General features: G+C 49.9%; 1 protein-coding gene across 2 annotated transcripts; it reads right to left on the bottom strand.

Moving 5' to 3' along the window:
- Window positions 1–6,413: 6,413 nt before the first annotated feature.
- Window positions 6,414–20,405, bottom strand: TRAPPC3 (trafficking protein particle complex subunit 3). 2 transcript variants are annotated; one of them, XM_025855858.2, is made up of 5 exons: window positions 20,385–20,405; window positions 9,211–9,308; window positions 8,863–8,962; window positions 7,625–7,807; window positions 6,414–7,169 (listed from the first exon to the last, which is right to left on the bottom strand). In XM_025855858.2, coding segments are annotated over exons 2-5 (405 nt in total). In that variant the 5' UTR covers window positions 9,213–9,308; window positions 20,385–20,405; the 3' UTR covers window positions 6,414–7,049. The 2 variants fall into 2 exon arrangements, with proteins under 2 accessions (XP_025711643.1, XP_025711642.1); XM_025855857.2 differs by lacking the exon at window positions 20,385–20,405 and adding an exon at window positions 16,583–16,745.
- Window positions 20,406–21,237: the final 832 nt, after the last annotated feature.

The raw sequence follows: 21,237 nt of genomic DNA, 5'->3' as shown, positions 1-21,237 counted from the left end.
CTAGGACACCTGGCTGGCTCAGTCAGTAGAACGTGTGACTCTTGATCTTGGGGTCATGAGTTCGAGTCCCAAATTGGACATAGACATTACTTAAATTTTTTTTTAATTTTATTATTTAAAAAAAAATTTTTTTTTTAAATTTTAAAAAGGACTGTTCTAGACCTGAGCAGGGGTATCAAATGGGGTGGGTGTTTACAACGAACCGGACGAGGCATGTGACCTGCTTAGCGCAGCCCCTGGCAGAGCCAATACTGGCGCCTGCCCGGTGGTTCAGAGCATGGGCTGAGAAGTCAAGCAGACCTGGGTTTGGATCCCAGTTCTGCTTCTCTGTGACTGTGGGCAAGTGACCTCATTTCTCCAAACCTCAAATTCCTCCTCTTTAAAGAGGGATAATGACAGTCCCGAATGATAAAGGCTAACTCTCACAGGACTCCTCCTCCCTGCCAGGCACCATTAGGAGTGCTTTATGTGGATTAACTCACTTAATCCTCCCAAACCCTTTGAGATTGGTATTAGCACAGTCCCCACTTTGTAGATGGGAAAACCGAGGCACAGACGGGTTAACTGACTCACCCATAGTGACATAGCTGGGAAGGGGGCAAGCTGGAGTTGATTCCAGGCAGACTGGCCCCGTCTACCCACTGTGCCACAGGGCCTCTTGGAAGAGAGTTCATATAAAGTCTACACCAGCCCGGCGCATAGAAGTGACTCAATTTATGTGCGTAATCTTTTTTGCCGTTACCATAATTCTCCCATTCATTCTAAATTTCTATCTTGATCTGCCAATAAGAAAGCTCTCTAGGCTCCAACCACCCCAGGTTGGAGCCTGGGGAGGGCCTGGATGGAACCTTCCTCTTGCCACCATCCCGTCTGTCTGGCAAGCTGAGGAGGGGGGAGGGATGTTTGCACAGATGTGTGGCCCAGGGTGTGCAGATAGTCTGGGGAGGGGTGTAGTGCTGGTAATTCCTGCTCTACCAGGGCCTTGGAGATTCTGCATTCCCCCCCACCACCCCATCCCCACCTCCCACTTCCACATCTGCCGGAGGACTGACTCCTGGTTCTACAATTCCTGGGAAGTCCTTCCCTCTGTCTTGCCCTCCTTCCTTCCTTTTCAGTTGCCAGAGGCCTCTCCTACAGGACTAGAGAAATACAGACCCTCTTGCAACCCCCACAACCCCCCTCACTTTCACCCCAGGGGATCGCTCAGCCCCATCCTCAAAAATCCCAGTAATGCTGGGGAAATTAAAGTTACCTTAAATGTTCTAATCTTATAACAATTTTGCTTCAATCAACATCTAAATGTGACCACATGTGCCCAGACCACCCAGCTCCCTGGTTGGTGGCTTGGTGGTGGGGGAGTGGTGAGCTCCTGAAGGGATGGAGGGCCACTGTTAGGCATGGCCTGGTTCTGGAAAGGTTCCCTGGGGAGGAGGTCTGCAGGTCTCTGGACCCTCCCTCTGCTTTCTCCTGGCCTGCCCTCCCTTCCTCACCTCCTCGCAGGCAGCCTGGGAAGCATGGCAGACCATGGTTGGAGTCTGCTTCTACTTTCTCCAGGACATCTGGGCCTGGGGACAGCTGGGGACTCAGGCAAATGGAGGCCAGGCCTGGCTTCGTGGGCATGCCTGCCTGTGCAGTCACACAGAGCTCCCTGTTCAGATAAGCTTGGTTTACTGCTCTGCTGGTCATCTTGAAATTCATAATTTTGAACAAGGGGCTCTATATTTTCATTTTGCACTGAGCCCCATAAATGGTATAGCGGGTCCCGGTGGAGGCCCACACACCCCTCTCTCTGTGGGCCCTCCTGGCTTCTTCCTCACACTCAGTCAGCACGCCATCAATAAACATTTTCTGAGCACCTACGTTGCGCTGAAAAGTAGTGCTGTATGCTTGGGGATAACAGTGATGAACACCCCAGACACAGCCCCGAGTTCACAAAATTACTCTCTGCACACACTCAGCCCCTCAGATATCCACACACAGTAGTTTTACAAGACAATTCTGTAGCAACAATCAGGTTAATCATAACAGCCAATTAGGGAACATGCAGAATATGCCAGGAAATTTACACACTGCATCTTGTTTCATCCTCAAAACAGTCTGTAATGTGGGCATTATTATAATCCCCATTTTGACCCAGATGAAAAACTGATGCTTGGAGTTCAAATCCTTTGCTCAGTGTTTTGTAACCAGGAAGTAGTGGGGCCAGGACTTGCCTTTGTCTCTCGTTTTCAACCTCGTCTCTCCTCCCTGCCACCATCTCCCTGTCCACTTGTCCGGTCCCCAGCCCCCAGCACAGGGCTCCATTTCTGTTAAATGAAAGAGTTTACATACAGACACGCTCCCCAAGGAACACAAGGAAACAGACGCACACTAAAACCCAAACACTTACACATGTAACACACACCGTAGAGCTTGGTGTCTGATACTGGACTATTCGGGTTTGTGTCCTGAATCTACTATGCCCTAGCTGTGTACCTCAGTCTTCCCATCTTCAGAATGGGCACAGGGATAGGGTCGTTGTGAAGGCGAAAGGAAAAATACACATGAAGCACTTAGACCAGCCCTGACTGGCACCTCGTCACTCTTCAGTAAATACTAGCTGTTGCTATGAACAACATTTGTTATCCACACTCACACACTCACACTCTCATGCCACCACATCGTCCTCCCAGCCTCCTCAGCCTGGCTCAGTCCTAGATGTCTCCATAGCTGACAGTCCAGGCCCCCAGAGCCAGGAGGGAAGAGCAGCGGCTTCTCCGGGCATCCTCTGGGGCTCTAACTGGACTGGCCCATGCGTGTCGTGCAGAGTGAAGGTGTTGCTCCTCAGCAGCTCTGGGTCCATCAGAGAAGGCTTCCTGGAGGAGGCCTCTGCCCAAGCCAGTTAAGCGAGCCAGACGAAGTAAGATGGTATTGCCCTATGCCTTGGTTCCTTCCATTGTCCTTCACAACACCCACCCTCTTAACTTCATCTGCAGCGCCCTCTCTCCACCCCCTTCCCCACAGTCGAAACTTTCCTCTCCTCCTGCCAGAAGCGTAGATTGCCCCCAGGAATGCGCTGCGTCCCACAGCTCCCCTGGCAGTGGCCCTCGGCTGTCCTAGGGTCAGGCCTGGCGCTACATCAAAGGCTGGGGATCGGTAACAGCGAGGCTCCTCGCCTGCCACCGCACCCCCCCCACCGGCCCTTTGGCTTCCAGGGAACAGCACATGGTAGCACTTAAGCTCCGAGAGAACCAGAGAACGGGAGGATGCTTTTCCTGCACCACCACCCCCAACCGTCCACAATGAACTACTTGTTAGGAGACTATTTTAATTTTACTTAATGCAATTTCTGTTGCCACCTCCTTCTCTGGATGCCCAGTACAAATATAGGGGAGGCCAATCCGCCAGGGGAATGTTATTGGTGGGAGTGTAAGGGAGGGGAACAGTGCTGGTGCTCTGGTCTCCACTCAGGAAGTAAGGGGGTTGACGAGGGGAGGGCTCAGCGCTAGCTTGTACAACAGAGGCCCGCACGAGAGGCTGGGGTAGGCACAGGGGCCGCACACTTCTTTGCCAAAGTGCTCTTCCCCATGCCCCGGGTTCAGTAGGCAGGCCCTCAGCCTGACAGCACGCAAGCTTTACTGTCAGATCCTATGGGAGTGGCTAGAAGAGAAGGGGGTGCTTCCGGGTTCTGACCGGCCTCTGGGAGTTGTTCATCAGGTGCATCTCCTAGCAAATCATGGAAACCAGGGGGCCAACCGTCACTCTGGGACAGCAGGGTGGTGATCTGGAGACCCCTGGTGGCCAAAGGCTGCAGAGCAAGGCCTTTCCTTGGGGCTCAGCTGGGCCTGTGCCAGGCCCAAAGGCCACCAGCCCAGACTCCTCCAGCCCCAGAACGCCACCTCAACCAGGCTGCTGACCTCATTATTCAGCCCCTCCTATAAAGCCAGCAAACCTGCCCCATCTTGTTTGGAGGGTGTGCCAGTACATCATGGAGAATGTGGAATGGCCTAGCCTGGAGGAGGCTGTCTGAGCCTCAGAGTCACCGTAAAAGTAGAGGGCTATATAATCCACAATGAATTCATTCTGGGGTGGGGGGAGGGGGGCTGAAGTTAGGTTGCTGGGACTTGTATGTTCGGCTCATCCGGGAGAGATGATGAGGTGATGCTCTAAGCAGCTCCACAGTCCTCAGCCCCTCCCTCCCCTCAGTCTCTGGGTGCACATCACACAATTGTGGGGCTGTCACTGGGAAAAATCACTAAGGGGGCTTTGTTTCCACAGCTTGCCGACTCTGTAACGCTGCCTGTGTTTAACTCTGGGAAAGGAAATATCTAAAACCTCATAGCATGCAAACGGCTGCTGGAAAGTAGGTGTGGTACTAGAGGAGGAAGGGTGAGAGCCCCCCCGGAGAAGGAAAGGGTGGTGCTGCTCCCCTTTCTTGGCAGACCCCAGACACCACACAGTGTTTCCACATCTGGGCCCCAGCATCCGTTCCCTTAGTTTCCTTCATTCAGTCATTTCTCTGGTGTGATTGGACCCAGCCCTATATTGGGTGCTAAGGATACAGTTGACCTGCCCTGGGGCCCCCAATTGTACCTGGAGCGGGAGGTAAAAACGCTCAGAGGACAGGATCCCAGTGGGAGCTTCCCTATATTTGGGAACGCAAAAGTGACCTCCACCTCCCCCCCTTTAGTGGCCTGACCCAGCTGGGAGAGGCACATCACGTGTAAACTGCCTCTGTTCAGGTGTCCCCGACCGCTGGTCCTCATCTATGCAACCAAGACAGACTTCCTGCGCAGTGCACCTATAATGGCTCTCCTCATCTCAGGCCTGTGCCCTAACCTTGGGAAAAGCCTGGGGGCCCCATTCCCCGCCAATAACCTGAGTATCTGGACCTCAAGAGCCTAGGCTGTCTCCAAGAACAGTGCTACCAACATGGCCTGACAACCTCTGATCCCTCCCTTGAAAAGCTATCATAAGTTCTTTTTTTTTTTTTTTTTAAGATTTTATTTATTTATTTTAGAGAGGAGAGAGAGTGAAAATGGGGAAAAGAGTAGAGGGAAAGGGACAAGCAGACCCTACACTGAGCACAGAGTCCCAACACAGGGCTCGATCTCACGACCCTGAGATCACGACCTGAGCCAAAATCAAGAATCCAATGCTCAGGGCCCCTGGGTGGCTCAGTCGTTAAGCGTCTGCCTTTGGCTCAGGTCATGGTCCCAGGGTCCTGGGATCAAGTCCCACATCGGGCTCCCTGCTCAGCGGGAAGCCTGCTTCTCCCTCTCCCACTCCCCCTGCTTGTGTTCCCTCTCTCGCTGTCTCTGTCAAGTAAATAAAATCTTAAAAAAAAAAAAAAAAGGAATCCAATGCTCAATCAACGGAACCACCCAGGCACCCAAAAAGCTATCCTAAATTCTGTAAGGCTGGGAGAGGGGGCTGCAGGACTGCCCTTCCTCCCCGACAGGGCTAACCAGGCATCATGGCTAAGAACATGGGCTTTGTGCACTAGATTCTCCACCTAATGGCTGTATGACCTTGGGCAATTTACAGTCTCCCCTCTAAAAATGGAATTATTATAAATAAGGGAGTTATTGTGGATTAGGTAACGTAAAGTGCTAGTACAATGTCTGACAAGTGGTAAGCACTCAATAAATTGTACCCAACATCAGAGGTTTAACTTTGCTTTGACTTCATATCCCCCTCTAGACACTACCCTACTTCTTGGCTCTTTTGTTCCCCCTAAAGATTTATTCAGAGACAGAGAGAGTATGCATGTGCGTCTGAGCATGCAAGCAGGAGGAGAGGCAGAGGGAAGGAGAGAATCCTAAGCAGACTCCCCGCCAAGTTCGGAGCCCAACACCCCAGGCCAGATCTCACAACCCCAAGATTAGGACTTGAGCCGAAATCAAGAGCCAGAGCCTTAACTGACCGAACCACCCAGGCGCCCCCGTAGCTCTTCTTTACAGCAAAACTCTTCAAAAGAAAATTTCGGTACCCTTAATCCTCTTTTATTCTCTCAAACCTTTTCCAATCAGGCTTTCATTCCCATTATTCTTTCTCTAAGTAAACTCTACACCACACGTGGGGCTCCAACTCATGCCCCTGAGATTGAGTCGCACACTCTACTGACTGAGCCAGCCAGGCACGCCCCTCCCCATTCTTAACAAGGTCTTTCTAGCCATGCCTTCCTACTCAGTGGCCAAAAGCTCGAGATAGTCCATGTTAGGTATATCAGGGATAATGGTCAGCTTCTAGGCTTTGCTAGACAATAGACCCAAAAATGACTTTGAAGGGGTATTTGCACCCAGGTTTCCCAGACTCTCTGGTCTGTGGGGAGGAGCCATTCCTAGACCAGGTAAGTGTGAGGCAGGGCCTAGGAACTTAGTTGGTCTCCTCACTCCACTGCCATAAAATTCCAGAAAGAAAACAGGACATGATTAGGATTTCACTCAAGAATGTGTCTTTATTGAAGAATCTGTAAGAAAAAAGGATGGACCCTCTGTAAAAAGAGGTGATGTCGCCTCCAAACAGCAGGGAGGAACGAGACCTGGGTGGCTTCCCAGAAGTCAGTGTTCCCGGCACAACTCCCCCTTCTGGACAAGCGCTAGAGTGAGTCACACTACAACTAGCAATTCCTATCCACCCCTTCGAGCCTCCCCTCCCCCGCCCCACAACCCTGGATTCTCTACAGCCATTCACCAATGGCATTCCAAAGGCCCAGGAATAGATGTGTGAGACTTGCCTCTTAACGGGGTCAAAAAGGGTTTTGCTTTGGAAAATTCAAACAGGAATGTAAAATGGTTGAGCTCTTTCTAGTCCAACCAAAGACGACTGCATCCAACAACCCCTTTGAAGGGAAAAGGAGCAAAGAGTTTCCTTCCTGCATGGGCACACTTGTGGGGTAAGTGGACTGTATCACAGTCTGCTCTATTAGCATGGAGAATGGAAACAGAGTTAGAAGAATATGTAACAACTGTGTTAAAGAGTCATTGAGTTCTAAAGGGCAGAGGGAGCTCTGAGGCTTCGGATTCCAACAAGTGCTCCTGTTAGCTACCCTGAAGTCCTGGGGATGGTCACTCCTCTCCAGCTGGGAGATTGTCCTCAATCCGCCTGATGAACCTCATCCGGATTTCTGTCACACCGTCTCCTTTCAGGGTGTCCTGGACAAACTTGGCCTCCACAGCCATCTGGACCTGGGGGACAGTGGGAAAATGAAGGGGCAGCTGCCTAGCCACAGGCTCTGGGGAACCACACGGGATGGGGCTGTAACTGACTCATCCACAGCAGTCCAAACGAGGGGGCTAGTTTCTCACAACGACGGGATGACCAGTTCCAATGCTCCTTTGCAGGAAGCAGTGGCCGCGACCCACAAGGACAGACTTAGCAAAGAACACCCACAAATGAGACTGTCACCAAATGAGCCAATCCAGGAATGGGTGTTCCTGGGCTTTGGGGGCTGACAGCACCACTCTCAGGGAGAGTCATCTTTGGATCCTATGCTCAGTAGCATCACATCTCAGGCAGCAGAGTGCCGAGGTGAGGCAAAGGCCTTTCTTTTCTCTCTCTCTCTCTCTCTCTCATTCATTCAAAAATTTATCAAGCCCCTACTACAGCTCAGGTGTCCCAGAAGGCAAAGAGCTGCACTCACCATCTCCAAGGCTCCCCGCAACACCCCACACAAGAGATTGGAATAAATAAGGGATGAGTGGTTATCAGGAAGTTCCACAAAGTCCACCAAGGGGTTATTTTCCAAAATGAGGGAGAATTCGTCACCAGCTGGGCTCCAATTGGTGATGCTTGGAGTGATGCCCAAGTACATCTTGAACGCCACCTGTCAGGAGACACACAACAGCACCATGGGGAAGAGCAGTGGGAGCCGCGCACCAGGGAAGATGATGGGACTGGTGAAGGAAAGTTAAGTGGCTCAGGAACAAAACTGTGGCCTCTGCAAAACACTGGGGCTTTAGGTATTCAGGGCAAAAAAGGAAAAACATCTATGCACAATTCCACACCCCTCTCCTTCAAGGCCTCATACAATTAGGCAACTTGCTGTCTACCTACACTTCTGACAGGGGTGGCTTCCCGGAGCCAGCACATGAGAGGCCACAGCCCACTGCCCTGTTCTCTGTCTGCGCTATCTTGAACCCTTCTTCTTGAAAGCAAATATGGTCACTGCGGCCAAATTACTCTGAAGACATCCTTCCCTCTATCCACTCTCCTACTTCCAAACCTTCACAAAGCTCTTTTCACTTCAGCCCTCTCTAGAATTTGGGCCAGCATGCTCTACAACAGAAAGAACCAACCTTTAGGTTACAGATGCCACAAAGCTAGAGGCATATTACCATTTATTATTAATTCTATAAAATGTAATGCTAATACTATTAATAGCGACCATTTACCACAAGCACACTATGTTAAGTGCATTCACTTTACCTGAATGCTCATGTTCATTATTTCATCTACTCCTTACAACCACCCTGTGAGGTAGCTCTTATTTTCTTCTTTTAACGGTGAGGTAAGTGGTAATTAAAAAGGTTAAAATTAACTTACCCTTAACTAGTAAGTACTGGAGCCAGAATTTGAAGCCAGGTTTGTCTGAGTCCAAAGCCCATATTCGTAACCCCCATGCTACTCTGCTATATCTTCACAGTCGAGGAGATCTGGCTTTCATTTCAGTGGGGCTTTCAACCACACGGATGATCCCAACCACTCTTCCCTTTTCATGATCTGTGCTATTCCCAAACCATCAGGAAGGCTTCTTTGGCCCAGACAGCTGCCTAACTAGACTTTTGGAATACTAAGAGCCTCTCTAAGGGAGAGAGAGAGTGGTAAGCAGTGCCTCCCAGTGACATCCTTCAGCATAGCCAGGTGGCCCAGGATAATGACCTTGGCAATGACATCTGCGGTTTCCCGAAAGTCGTGGCACCTCCCAACATTTGACCGTGCCAAGAAATCTTCAATCAGTCGGACTCCAATGTTATAGCCCCTGGGAAGAAAATGAGAGAACAGACTATATCATGGGGTATGAATGTCTTATGTTATGTCCGAACATAAGGCTGCTAGTAGTAAAGGGAAAATGGGGGACAATCCTAAAACATCCCAAAAATGAGCTCAGTGGAAACTATGCCCAAAATGTTGGTTATAAGAGAGAACCCGGTGTTGGGCTCTAAAGGACCATGTAGAATGTGCACTAGGGAGCCCATTCTTGTCTCTCCTGCAGAGGAGCTTACTTACATTTTGTCCAGCTGTTTATTCACATCTTCATCATTTTCATAGTCCTTGCACAGCTGTGTGACCAGAGCCCCGTAGGTGAGGGTGAAGAGCTCAGAGCTCTAAAAGAGATTCAAAAGGCAATCAGGACCAAGAAGCACAAAAGAAAAAGTTTAGTAAGTCTGGGTCAGCCTCAGTGCAGCTGTCAGGATTCAAAGGAAGGTCATCTGTGTCTGGTGGGAAAGAACATCATCCCCTGTGGGGTGGCCAAGGAGCGTGCCCCCGCCCCCGGCAGGGTCAAGGTGGCCACTACAGAGCAGGTTGTAAAAGGCACTTCACACATGGAGCAGTTACTCTTCCAACACATCAAGGTGGGTTTCTGCTAACCCAGGAACCCACCATAGCTGCCAAGCCTAAGCTTTGGTCACTAGAATTGGGGGGTGGGGGGAGCCATCCACTGGATACTATGAAAGACCTGAAGAAGACATTTACAGATTAGCTTCTGTACCTTAGCGGGTGAGACCCATGGCTTCTCCACATCTAAGAATGTCTGCAGTGTCAGGGCCCAGAGTTCAAGTGCACTCCCAGCGCCCCACCCAGGAGCATCAGAGGACCCACGGGCCTGGTCTATGGGGAGGAGAGGAAGTCCCAGAGTCCATTGCACTGATAACCCCCCTCCTAAGTCACCAGCATGAGGAAAAATAACGTTCCTCTTGACACAGAGCGAAAATGTTTCCAGGAAAGAGGTAACTCTGAAAGGAATCCAATCTTTTGTGTACCTGGAACATAATCCTGATCTGGACTGGTTTCTATTACAACCACAGTTAAAATCACAGAAACCCTTTCTCAGATAAAAACTCTTGGCACCTACCCACCAAGAAACAGAGGTGTGGAAGGTGACAGGATGAGTAATGCCAAGACTAAAGAATGAAAGCAGGAGGTGGGGGGGAAAGGCACTATCAGAGCTAAACAAAGTGAGAAACATGCTAACAGCACATCTGGACCAATGGATTCAAAAGAAATAATCACTCAGCCACTCCCTTCTGAATGGAAGCTTGTCAAACTCGGAGCAGAGCACCTTTCTGTCCTCAAGTCTTCTGGAGAGCAAAGTCCAAGTAATGTTAAGGCCCAGGCTCTCAGCACATCAGTGCCCCTCATCTCATTCCCATGGCCTGGTGGCGAGGTCACCACAAGACTAGTGATGTGAGTGCCTTTTGCTTACACACTGCATTCTATTTTTTATCATCTCATTTTCCACCCCACAATAATTCTGTAAAGCAGAAAGGGCAGGAATTAATCTCATTTTAGAGATGAAGAAATGAGAGAATCATAATGATTAAGTAATCTGCCCAAGGACAAACAGCTAATTATTGACAAAAGTAATTTTGGGAAACAAAAAACAAGAGTTTCTAAGCCAATGTTCATTCTATCCACTGTTCCCCACAAGTGCAATATTAGTAACCCCCCCACACCCCAAAACAGCAAAAGCTTAGCCGTACTAGGAAGTCAAAGAGAATCAGTTTCAGAATCAGGAAGCTTTTTGAACTCAACTAAAACAGTCAGATCAGGGTGTCTCCAAGAGACCATTTACCAAATATGGCAATTAAGGGAAGCTATTAAGGAGGACGATGATTTTTTAGTCAAGGGTTTGGCACTAGAATGGTTTGAACATGAATGGATGGAGACAATCCAGCAGTTACCAGTCTATAGCGTTGGCACCACTGCATTAAATCAGGAGAGCTTTCCTTCCATTATTAATGAGCCCTTGGACGGAGACTCCAATGGCCTCAGCCCACCATAATGCCAAGTAACATGCATACTGTGATGCTATCAAGCCCTTATAGATGCAGCAGCCCCCAGTGTACCAATAAGAAAAATCAAGGCTCTAGACAGATATGTCCATGGTCACAGACTCAATATGCCTGGGATCTGGGAACAGGATTCCTGACCCTGGCTCTCCACACTCTCTTAATTTGCAAGTCTGTATCCATCTCTGATTATGAACCTAGCCTACTCGAAACAGGATGCAATGCAAATATTTAACTTAAAGGTCTTCATACTTTAAAAACAGGAATGGGGCTGTGGTATAGAAAAAGGCATTCATTCAATGTTTACTATGTTCCAGGGACCATCTAACAGGAGGAAAACAGATAATAAACAGATTATACACACACACACACACACACACACACACATAGAGAAAGAGAGGAGGGAGGAAGAGAGAGAGAGATCAGCATTTTTTTTTTTTTAAGGTTTTATTTATTTGACAGAGAGAGACAAAGCAAGAGAGGGAACACAAGCAGGGGGAGAGGGAGAAGCAGGCTTCCCGCGAAGCACGGAGCCCGATGCGGGGTTGGATCCCAGGACCCTGGGATCATGACCCGAGCCAAAGGCAGACGCTTAACGACTAAGCCACCCAGGCGCCTCGAGAGATATCAGTTTTAAATAGGATAGTCACAGAAGGCATAGTAAGGTGATATTTGTGCAAAGACTTGAAGGAAATAAGGAAAAGCCATGAAGATATCTGGGTGAAAAGATTCTAGGAAGCAAGTGTAAAGGCACTGACGTGGGAGTATGTCTGCCATGTTTGAGAAACAGCTAAGAAACCAGTGGGATTTGAGAGGAGTGAACAAAAGAGAAAACAGAAGAGGAAGGCAGAGAGGTTACTGCTGACCTAGGTTTTCAGTCCTTGTGACCCTTATAATAGGTTCCATGGGACCTTAAAGGTCAGCTAATTCAACCAATCCAATTTCTTCACTGAACATAATAACCACATTCTCCCTCCCAGAAGAAAACATGAATCTCTTCTGCAACATTTCTACTTTCAGGTGCTTTAATTATGTTTAATAATAATGGCCATAAACATTTATAACACCTTCAGAATGCCTTCACAGTTTCTCATTGATCCTAATCACAACCATGAGAGGTTGGCAGAACAAACATCATTCATTCTTTTTACAGGTGACAGGTTAAGTAACTGAGGCTCAGTCTTCTTACAGTTGAGCACCACCTTGTAAAAAGTTATGTGATCTAAGCCATCACTTAGTATCTTGGGTCAGTTTTTCTCCATGTGTGCAATGGTGACAACAGCATCTGCCTTAGAGAGTTACTGTAAGAGCCCACGGAGACAATGTTTGTACAGCACCTGCTGCCCCGCACCTACATTAGAAGTAGATATTGTTATTTTTATTTGTTTGTTTGAAAGAGAGAAAGAGGGAGGGGCAGAGGGAGAGGGAGAGGATCTTAAGCAGGCTCCATGCCTAGCCTGGAGTCCAAAACTGGGCTCCATCTCACGACCCTGAGATCATGACCTAAGCTGAAATCGAGAGTCGGACGCTTAACAGACAGAGCCACCCAAGGGCCTCTGTTTTTATTTTTAAACTAGTTTTCTGTGGTGTGGTATCCAAGAGTACCCTGAACTAGGCTCAAGGAGGGAGATTTTGAATCAATATAAAGAACTCTGTAACAACTAATAAGGCATACAGAAAGAACACTGGGTTTGTAGCCAGAAAACCTGATTCTGAGTCTGGACTGCCACTTACTAGCTGTGAGATTTTAGGGAAGTCACTTCGCTTTGCATAATCTCAATCTCCTCACACAAAAATGCTAACAGTAAGATCTGTCATGCTGATTACAGGATTGTTGGGAGGATCCAATGAGATAATGGACCGAAATGCTTTGTAGACCAACAAACCACAGGAGTGGTCTCATACTGGAACAGCTGATCTGATCTCCAAGTACTGCAGGCACAACCTGAGCAGGGAAAGCTAAGCCAAGCCCTACTTCAGGCGAGCTATGGCACTTGAGGGTTTTCAAAAGGCTTTTCAGTTAGTGCCCCAGACAAATAACAAATCTCCCTAAAGGGGCTGATTTTTGGAGCTAATGCTCCAAGAGTCACATTTACTATTTTTATCAACACAAGTGATTCAGTGTGACTGCCCCTAACAGCTGGGAGTGAAGGTCAGTGACAGGGCCTTCACTCTCTCTTACCCTCCAGCCTCCTGTCATGGAGACTCTGAGTGCTGCTACCAAGGAGTAATTCACCTGAGCACTGGAGAATAGAGCCGCTAGGGTTGGGTTACTAGTAACATGACACAAAATAAGGGGAGGTTTGATTGTCCATAGAATTCAGGAACCAAACACGACACTGACACATAAAGGCTAATATCTTTACTAACAAGGATGCTTGCTGGCTGGCTTTTACTGAGTGCCAACTACATTAAGTACACCATCACACTGCTAGCTTTCCATGCATTACCTCAATTAATTCTCAGAACAACCCCATGATACTATTACTACACTTTCTAATTTAAGATCTTTTATTATTTGTGTATGCGCGCGCGAGCGAGACAGAGAGAGAGAGAGTGAGGGAGTGTAGGAGCACAAGCAGGGGGAGCGGCAGGCAGGGGGAGAAGCAGGCTCCCCACCCAGCAAGGATCCTGATGTCGGACTCGATCCCAGGACAGTGGGATCATAACCTGAGCCCAAGGCAGATGCTTAACCCACCAACTGAGCCACCCAGGCATCCCTCTAACTTATTTTTTAAAGACAGTGAAACTGATGCTTACGACAATGAGGAAACTTGCCCAAGGTCACACAGCAAGTAAGAAGTTAAGCTGGGACTCCATGCCAGACAGTACTGTGTTGTATACTTTCCTGCCTCTCAGAATGTGCTTCTCAAGGTTACAGACTAGGACTGCATCTCTCACAGCACCTAGCACAGACCTATGCATAGAGTTAGGGCTCAGGAAAAGTTTGCCTGGTACATTGGCTATTTCTGTTCGCACAGACTAAAAGCAGGGGTCTAGTTCCTTGGGCATATTAATCATTTAAGTCTTGGAAGGTTTAAGTGGGAAGACAGCAATTAGCCTAAGGTAGGGCCAACTGGGAAAAGGGCTGCTAGAGGGGGAGACTTCCCGGGAGAAGAACATGTCAAAACCAGGTGGCCATAAAGAGGATCATGTGACAAGTCCTAAGTAGGCGCCAGCAATAAGTGAATGAGAGGATGCACCAAACCTTCATGTCATTCATTCACTAAATATTGATTGCCTAGTGCCAAGCATCATTCTAGATGCTAGGAATAGAGCAGTGAACAAAACAAATCCCTGTTCTGGTGGTTACATTCTCATGGGGGAGACTGAAAATAAACATGTATGTAATTCGTAATGAAATAGTGCTATGAAGAAAAATGGAATAGAGTAAGAGGACAGAAAACTGTAGTCAGGGAAGGCCTCTCAGAGGAAGTGACATTTGCATAACTGAATGAAGTGGGGAGTAGCTAGATGAGGATTAGGGTTACTTATTGGAAAAAGGGATTTTTTTCCTTTTTTTTTGGTTCTTCTTGTCTTGAAGTAGGGTCCATGCCCAATGTGGGGCTTGAACTCAAAACCCCTGAAAATCCCATGGACCCTGAGATTAAGAGTCCCATAATCTACTGACTGAGCCACCCAGGCGCCCCTGGGGGAAGGAAGTTCTAAGCAGAGACACTAGGAGTTGCAAAAGCCTTGAGATAAGAGTGTGCTGCTGTACCTCCCTAATTCTCCCACTCACCAAAGCTGAGTGAGCACTGGGGGTTCCTATTTAAAATAGTATTAAAGGGGCAGCCTGGGTGGCTCAGTCATTAAGCGTCTGCCTTCGGCTCAGGTCATGATCCCAGGGTTCTGGGATCAAGCCCCGCATCGGGCTCCCTGCTCGGCGGGAAGCCTGCTTCTCCCTCTCCCACTCCCCCTGCTTGTGTTCCCTCTCTCGCGGTGTCTCTCTGTCAAATAAATAAATAAAATCTTAAAAAAAAAAAAGATTTCAATAGGGATTTCAAGTAAAAAAAAAAAAAAGACAAGAGTACGATATGAAAACTAAGCAGGAAGACCTCTTGTATCTGTTCATATCTTACAAAAAGGAGGAGGAAACAAACATCTGCCATGCCCCATACATTGTACACTGCTATCTCACTTAATTCTAAGTAGGCATTATTGTTTCCAATTTATAGATAAGAAAACTGAGGCTCAATCAAGACAGAATTCCAACGATGTCCATGCTTTTCCCCCTACATGATACTGTTTCCTAGCAAAATAATACTTTTTTTCTTTGAAATTCTTGGTATTTCCTCCAAAACAGGAATTCTTTTTTAAAGATTTTATTTTTAAGTAATCTCTACACCCAATGTGGGGTTTGTACTCACAACTAGGAGATCAGAAGCTGCATGTTCCTCAGACTGAGCCAGCCAGGTGCCCCAAAACAGAAATTCTTAACCTGTGATCCATGGAGGATTTTCAGGGAGCCCACAAATCCCCCCCAAATGTAGGTAAGTGTCTGTGTATATGTTTGTCAACTTATTATTTCTGGGAAGATCCACAGGTATCAGCAGCTTCTCAAAAGGGGTCTGAGAGAAAAACAGGTAAGTACTACTCTGAAGTATTAGGGCCTCCTGCAGCCCATTTTTGGTGCTGTTCCTGGTGTAAGATGCCAAGGTGTGAGGGATGTTTGATCACCCCTCTAGAACTGAGTGTCAACAAAGGGCCCCTGCTCTGCCTAACCAACCTGCAACCTTGGATTATTTAGTTTCTAAATCTGAAAACAAAGACAGACAGCATGGGCAATTCTGAAGGAGGTAAGAACATGGCAAAGAAAAGGAACACCTGCCAAGAGGTCTTAACTTGGAGAAAAACGTCAACGACCTTACTTTCCAGGCCCACGTGCCATCTACTGCCAACCCTCATGAGACTACATGGTGTCCCACTCTTCCCAGGACAAGAAAGGAGCCGCCCCCACTCACCAAGGGGCACCACTTACTGCCTACCCTGGCCCACCTCTCACTCCTCCAAGTACAAAGTTCCTTTCTGGCAAGACCAGTATCTGAGCATCTCTTGCAATGTCCAGAGCACAGTGTGAGAGACAATAGGGCCTAACAGTCTGAAGCTTTACAGTTATAGAGACGTGTTAAAATCCTAACTCTTCCTAGCTGTAAATTTGGGCAAGTTATGTAACCTAACTGAGCTGTAAAACGGCGATAACATTATCCACCTGAGAGAGTTACTTAGCGGATTAAACGAGCTAAGGTACGTAAGGTCCTTGGCCCAGTGCCTAACACACAGTAAGAGGGCGACGGTGGTAGTTACTGTTACTACCGCCGTGGTCGCGGGTCCCGCACACAGCGGCTCTCAGGATCCGGGGGAGGGGTCTCTGAGCCGCTCCAGCGGCCCTCCAACCTGCCTCAGGCCTGGGACGCCCCCGGCGTGCTTCTCCCCTGCCGACCCACAGGCAGCCCCCTCCTCCTTCCTTCCCGCGGAAGCACCCTGCGCTCACGGGCGGCCCTTTTCCAACTGCGCCCCGCGCCGGGTCCCTTCCCCAGAACCCCTCCATTCCGCCCCGCCCGCCGAGGTCACGCGCTCCGAGTTACCATTTTCTTGCTCTCGGTGCCACGGTTCGCCTGCCTAGACATGGTGCCAGCCGCCCTACCCCGCCTCGCCACAGACCCTCTCGGCGACCCCTCCTGACACCTCTCGCCCCGGCCGCGGCCCCTCAGCCTTCGGGACTGACCGGCACCAACTCAACGCGCCTGCGCGGCCTGCCGCGGGGCACCACGGGACTCGTGGTCCGGGCCGACGAGGATATTTCCCGCCCAATAGACGTCAGACTACAACACCCAATAGCCCCAGTGGCAGCACCGCTGGACTACAACTCCCAGAGTGCTTCGCGCGCGATTGGGTCTTAGAGCCTGGCTCCCCGCCAGGGCTGCCTTCTGGCCACTGGGTGGCGTCCGGAGCTTGCGGCAATCCTGTATCGTCCGCACACTTCCCTCTCCTCCCGTCCCCTCACCCTCACAGATGCTCCGCAAATTCCTGTCTCAATGGGTTGGTCTTGGAAAGTCCCCCTTTCGAACTAGCTTCTTCCGCTGTTGCTGCAGTTCAGAGCCAGAGGCTCCCAGGAGGTCCCAGAAAACTAGCTATGGCTCATACACAGATCTGGCTTCTTGTTGCAAAAATATTTAATGACAACCTACTGTGTACCAAGCATTTAACTAGGAGCTTTCTCTTCAAGTTGTCATCTGTCCCCAAACTCCAAAAGCAGCCAGTACTTGCATCCTACCACTGTGGCCTCATGATGGAATACCCAGTCTGTATGCTAAAATTCAGGTCACTTTGTTCCCCTCCCTCCCCAAGGACAACGACACTGCCTGGTCCCTGGAAAAGAAAGATCCCTAGGGTTGGTAACAGCCAGTCCTGGATTTTAAGCTCAGCTTTGCCATTTTAGTCAAGTTGCTGGATCTCTCCCAGTTGTTGTGAAGATTGGTCAGACAGGAGTGCAGAGCACTTGGGCACAAAGTAAATGCATATTCCCTTTCTTCCAGCCACTCTCTCAAAACAACCCAACAAACAAGTCCCAGAAATACCAGGGAAATGTGCTGGCCACACCGTCACCCATCGCCAAGGGGAAGTCCTACAGTCCCTGACCATAGCTCTTTGGTTTCAGCTCCAGCCACCCCCTCTGGCTGGTCAATTGTGAGAGGGCTGGCCTGGGAGTCCCTGAGCACCCTCTCCTCACTTAAGCCTGGTAGCCTGACTCTGTAAGCAGCTGCATTCTAGCCCCTAGCCTTCACCATGACAACCAGCCTGCCCAGACGTGAGCCAGCCAGGCTGGGGAAGACTGGGGGGCCCAGGCTGCTCCAGCTAAAAGCCAGTTCCCAAGATTACCCCAGTGTCTCCCTCAGGGTGCAGGACCGGTCATTATTATACCTTTCTCCCTGTGACACAGACATTCTGGGCCTCCCTGGAGGCAGTGACTTTTGACTCCCCCCTCCTGTGTCAGTGCTTTGGCTGAGAGTTCTGGGAAGGAACAGGAGGGTCCGCAGGGGCGGCAGTGGGGGTGGGGGTGAAGCCAGGGTCGGCTAGGCCCCCAGAGGCCAGCATGGCCAGGGAAGGACCTCCTGCATTCCCAGGAGAGAGGACAGCTGAGGTGAAAGCTGCAGCTGGCTGGCCTGTCTGTTGGTCTGGGCTCCTCCCTGCTGGCTGCCCTTGGCTGCCCACAGAAGCCTGAGTCACAGTCACGGCCAGCCGCCCGACCCCACCCAGCCTCCTGTCAGGCTGGGTGGTTCTGGAGAAGCTGGAGGTGGAGCCTCTCCCTGCCTATCTTAGGACCTCTGAGATTCTTCCTCTGTCTGCCTATGATTGTTCCTTTTGGAGTCTTTTTCGTTGGGACTCCTCCTTGTGTCACAAGTTGTGAATTAAGGATGGGGGTGGGGTCCATTTCAAGCTGATTTATAGGGTCTCCTCCTTGCTCGGATGGGAACCTAAACCTCCTTAGACAGCTGCTTCAAGAGTTCTCAGTACCGCTCCCATCATTCCCAAATCCCAGTCCCTTTCCATCACTGCTCAGGGCCAGGACATTAGGAACGCTAGGCGCCTCCTCCTCACCCTCGTTTCCTTCTCCCTAGAAAAAACTAGGGCAGGGACAGTTTCCCATTCCTAGCAGGGGCTCCAGACAAAGACCCTCCCAGAAATCCAAAGCGTTGAGCCTATTTGATCCTGGATCTGAGTTCCTCCCCTTTCCAATCTGTCCCTGTTCCTTCCCCTCCCCAAGCGGGAGGGAGGGAAGCCTTGTTTGCAGCTGGTGTCACCACCGCCCTTGAGGACATTCTCCACCCTCAGCTCCAGGGAGTGGGCTTGGAGGACTCCCCAGGAGAGGGGTATGGGTTAGAGACCCATTCACGGTGCAGTGCCTTGGGGGTGGGGTAGGAGTGAGAGTCTGGTGTCTGTTCTGTCTGCTGCCCCCACTATGAGGCCCCTCCCACTTCCTACTTTGTGAGTGTGGAGGCAGCCTCCAGGGCCTTGGTCCTGATTCATCTCTCTGATCTCTGTGTCAATCTCCCAGTGATTTCCTTCACCCCTCCATCAGGTTCATCCTGGACCCTGCCCCACCAAACCTAGGAGGTTGTAAATGCTCTTGCTCCTGCCCTCCCCCTAGGGGGATCGGAAAGGGGACATATTTCTGATCCTCTGTTCAGCGACCTGCCCCCTAGCCCCAGCCCAGCCTCGTGGTGAGAGGAACAGCTCATTCATGATTGTTTCCGAGGAGGAGGGGACTGCCCTGGGCGGTAGGGGAGGCACAGGGGAGCTGACAGAGTTCCCTGCCTCTCACCAAAGAGGGCAGGGCATCCTGTTGGGGCTTTCAGTCCCTGATGTTGCAAGTGCCTCATTTGCTCCTTTTCTGGGATGTCTAATATTCGGGGGGCGGGGGTGGTGAGGCTCCCAGACACTGTCACCCAGCCTTAAACTCAGAGAGACACACACTCCAAATCTTCTCAGTTGCTAGGGCCTGGGATCTGCCAGGGATCCTGGCCAGTCCGGGGTAAATGGAGAGGAACTGACTCCATCCTCTCCATCTGATGGTTTCAACTTAATCACAGGACACTGGCGTTCTCCTGGCTCCCCCTCAGCCATCCTCCCAAGACTCACTCTGGACCCCTTAGCTGTACAGGAGGCCTGGGGCTGGCCAGGAGGACTGCCCGTCAAGTTGGCTAACTCCCAGATGTCTTGTTGTCTCCACCACTAGCATCTTGTAAAAGGGGGTATAGTAGATGCCTCCACCTACAGTCTAGGGAAGAGTTCCTCTGTGTTGGTACTGTTGACGTTTTGGGCCTAATGATTCTTTGCTCTGAGCATTGTAGGATGTTAAACGGCATCCCTGATGTCTAAGTACTAGATGCCAGTGATACCCCCAGTTCTGACAACCAAAAGTGCCCTTAAACATTGCCAAATGACCTCTGTGGGGCAAAATTGCCTCTCTGGTTGAGAACCACTGACATAGGCTAACACCACACACTGTCTCTTTGCAATGATCCTTCAAAGTCAATCTCAGATCACTAGACACAATAGAGAATTTCCAGTTCTAAAGCACTGCTCACCCCTCCCCTTGCAAAAAACCTCCCACGACTCCCCATGATCAATATCATGTAGATCATGATGTCAATTGGCATTCAAATCCTCCTATATAGGCCATCCCTGGCTATCTTTTCATCTTTAGCTCCCATTGATTTCCCCCTCCACTATTGTTGAGGTCCAGCCAAGGAAGGGATCTCACTGTTCCCACCCAGGGTCTTCATCCTTGTAGTCATCTCGAGTTCACTGAAGAAGAACTATCCCAGAGGGCTCCCCGCCCCCCACCCCTGTTAGGTTCTGTTCATGAATTCTGAGTCTACTCACTGCCTGGCTCAGGGTAGGCCTGTTCACATCTGGAAGATGCAGGCCCTGAGGACTCTGACCTCACAAAGCACAGTCCTGGACTCCATCATCCACACGGTCCCCTCACCCTGCAGGTGGGACGGCTGACGACAAAGATGGGCCTCTGCTCCTCCTCCTAATCTGCTTTTATCCTTAAAGCTCCATCATCATCACCATCATCATCTTTATTACATACTTCCTACCTATATGCCAGGCTCTGTGCTAAGCACTTCATCTGCATTGCCTTATTTAACCTTTAATGACCCCATGACACCTCACGGTACTATCATTTTCCTGATTGTATCAGTGAGCAAACTGTGTTTCAAAAAAGTTAAGATACTAGCTTAAGGTCAGCCGCTCCATTTGCAGGCTTTCCATCATCATCATTTTCTAATGATTCGGGGCTAGAGGCAGCACTATTCCCTCCCGGGGGGCCCTTCCAAGAGAGTTCAGGCCCCCCCGGCTACTCACTCCTCCTAGGACAGGCAGCTCCCAGGTCACCTGAGACCCAGACCCTTTTGTTCCCCACCCTTCCCCTTGAAATGGCTGCTTTCTGAAGCTGTTCAAAGAAGACACTAGCAAGAAAGAGGGGCAGGAGGCTAGCATCTCACCGGGCCTAATCTCCCGACAATGGAGAACCAGAGAACTGACCTTCTAGAGGTCAGGACAAAGGGCAGAGAGGGGGTGGCAGGGTCCAGCTGTGCCTCCTCTTTCCTCCCCTCTGTCAATCCCTGCAGCACCATCATCGATCCACCTTCCCAGCAAGCTCCCCCCCAGTCCCCCACCCCCCCACCGCCTGCAGGCTGGCCAGACTTGGCTTCAGGCCCCACCTCCG

Source organism: Callorhinus ursinus, unplaced genomic scaffold (assembly GCF_003265705.2).
Source record: "Callorhinus ursinus isolate GAN/ISIS: 27379988/994484 unplaced genomic scaffold, GSC_fseal_2.0 scaffold18, whole genome shotgun sequence".
NCBI classification, from domain to species: Eukaryota; Metazoa; Chordata; class Mammalia; order Carnivora; family Otariidae; genus Callorhinus; species Callorhinus ursinus.
This window is presented reverse-complemented; position numbering and strand designations above follow the sequence as displayed.

What these genes read in the sequence shown, in the direction of transcription:
- TRAPPC3 (XM_025855857.2), bottom strand. Translation starts at nt 16,624, where the DNA reads ATGTCTAGGCAGGCGAACCGTGGCACCGAGAGCAAGAAAATG. An exon ending in CCGCAGATGTCATTGCCAAG is followed by an intron (nt 7,808 to 8,862) that starts GTCATTATCCTG and finishes GTCTCCTGACAG; the next exon opens with GTGGCGTTCAAGATGTACTT. An exon ending in TGCGGGGAGCCTTGGAGATG is followed by an intron (nt 7,170 to 7,624) that starts GTGAGTGCAGCT and finishes ACTGTCCCCCAG; the next exon opens with GTCCAGATGGCTGTGGAGGC.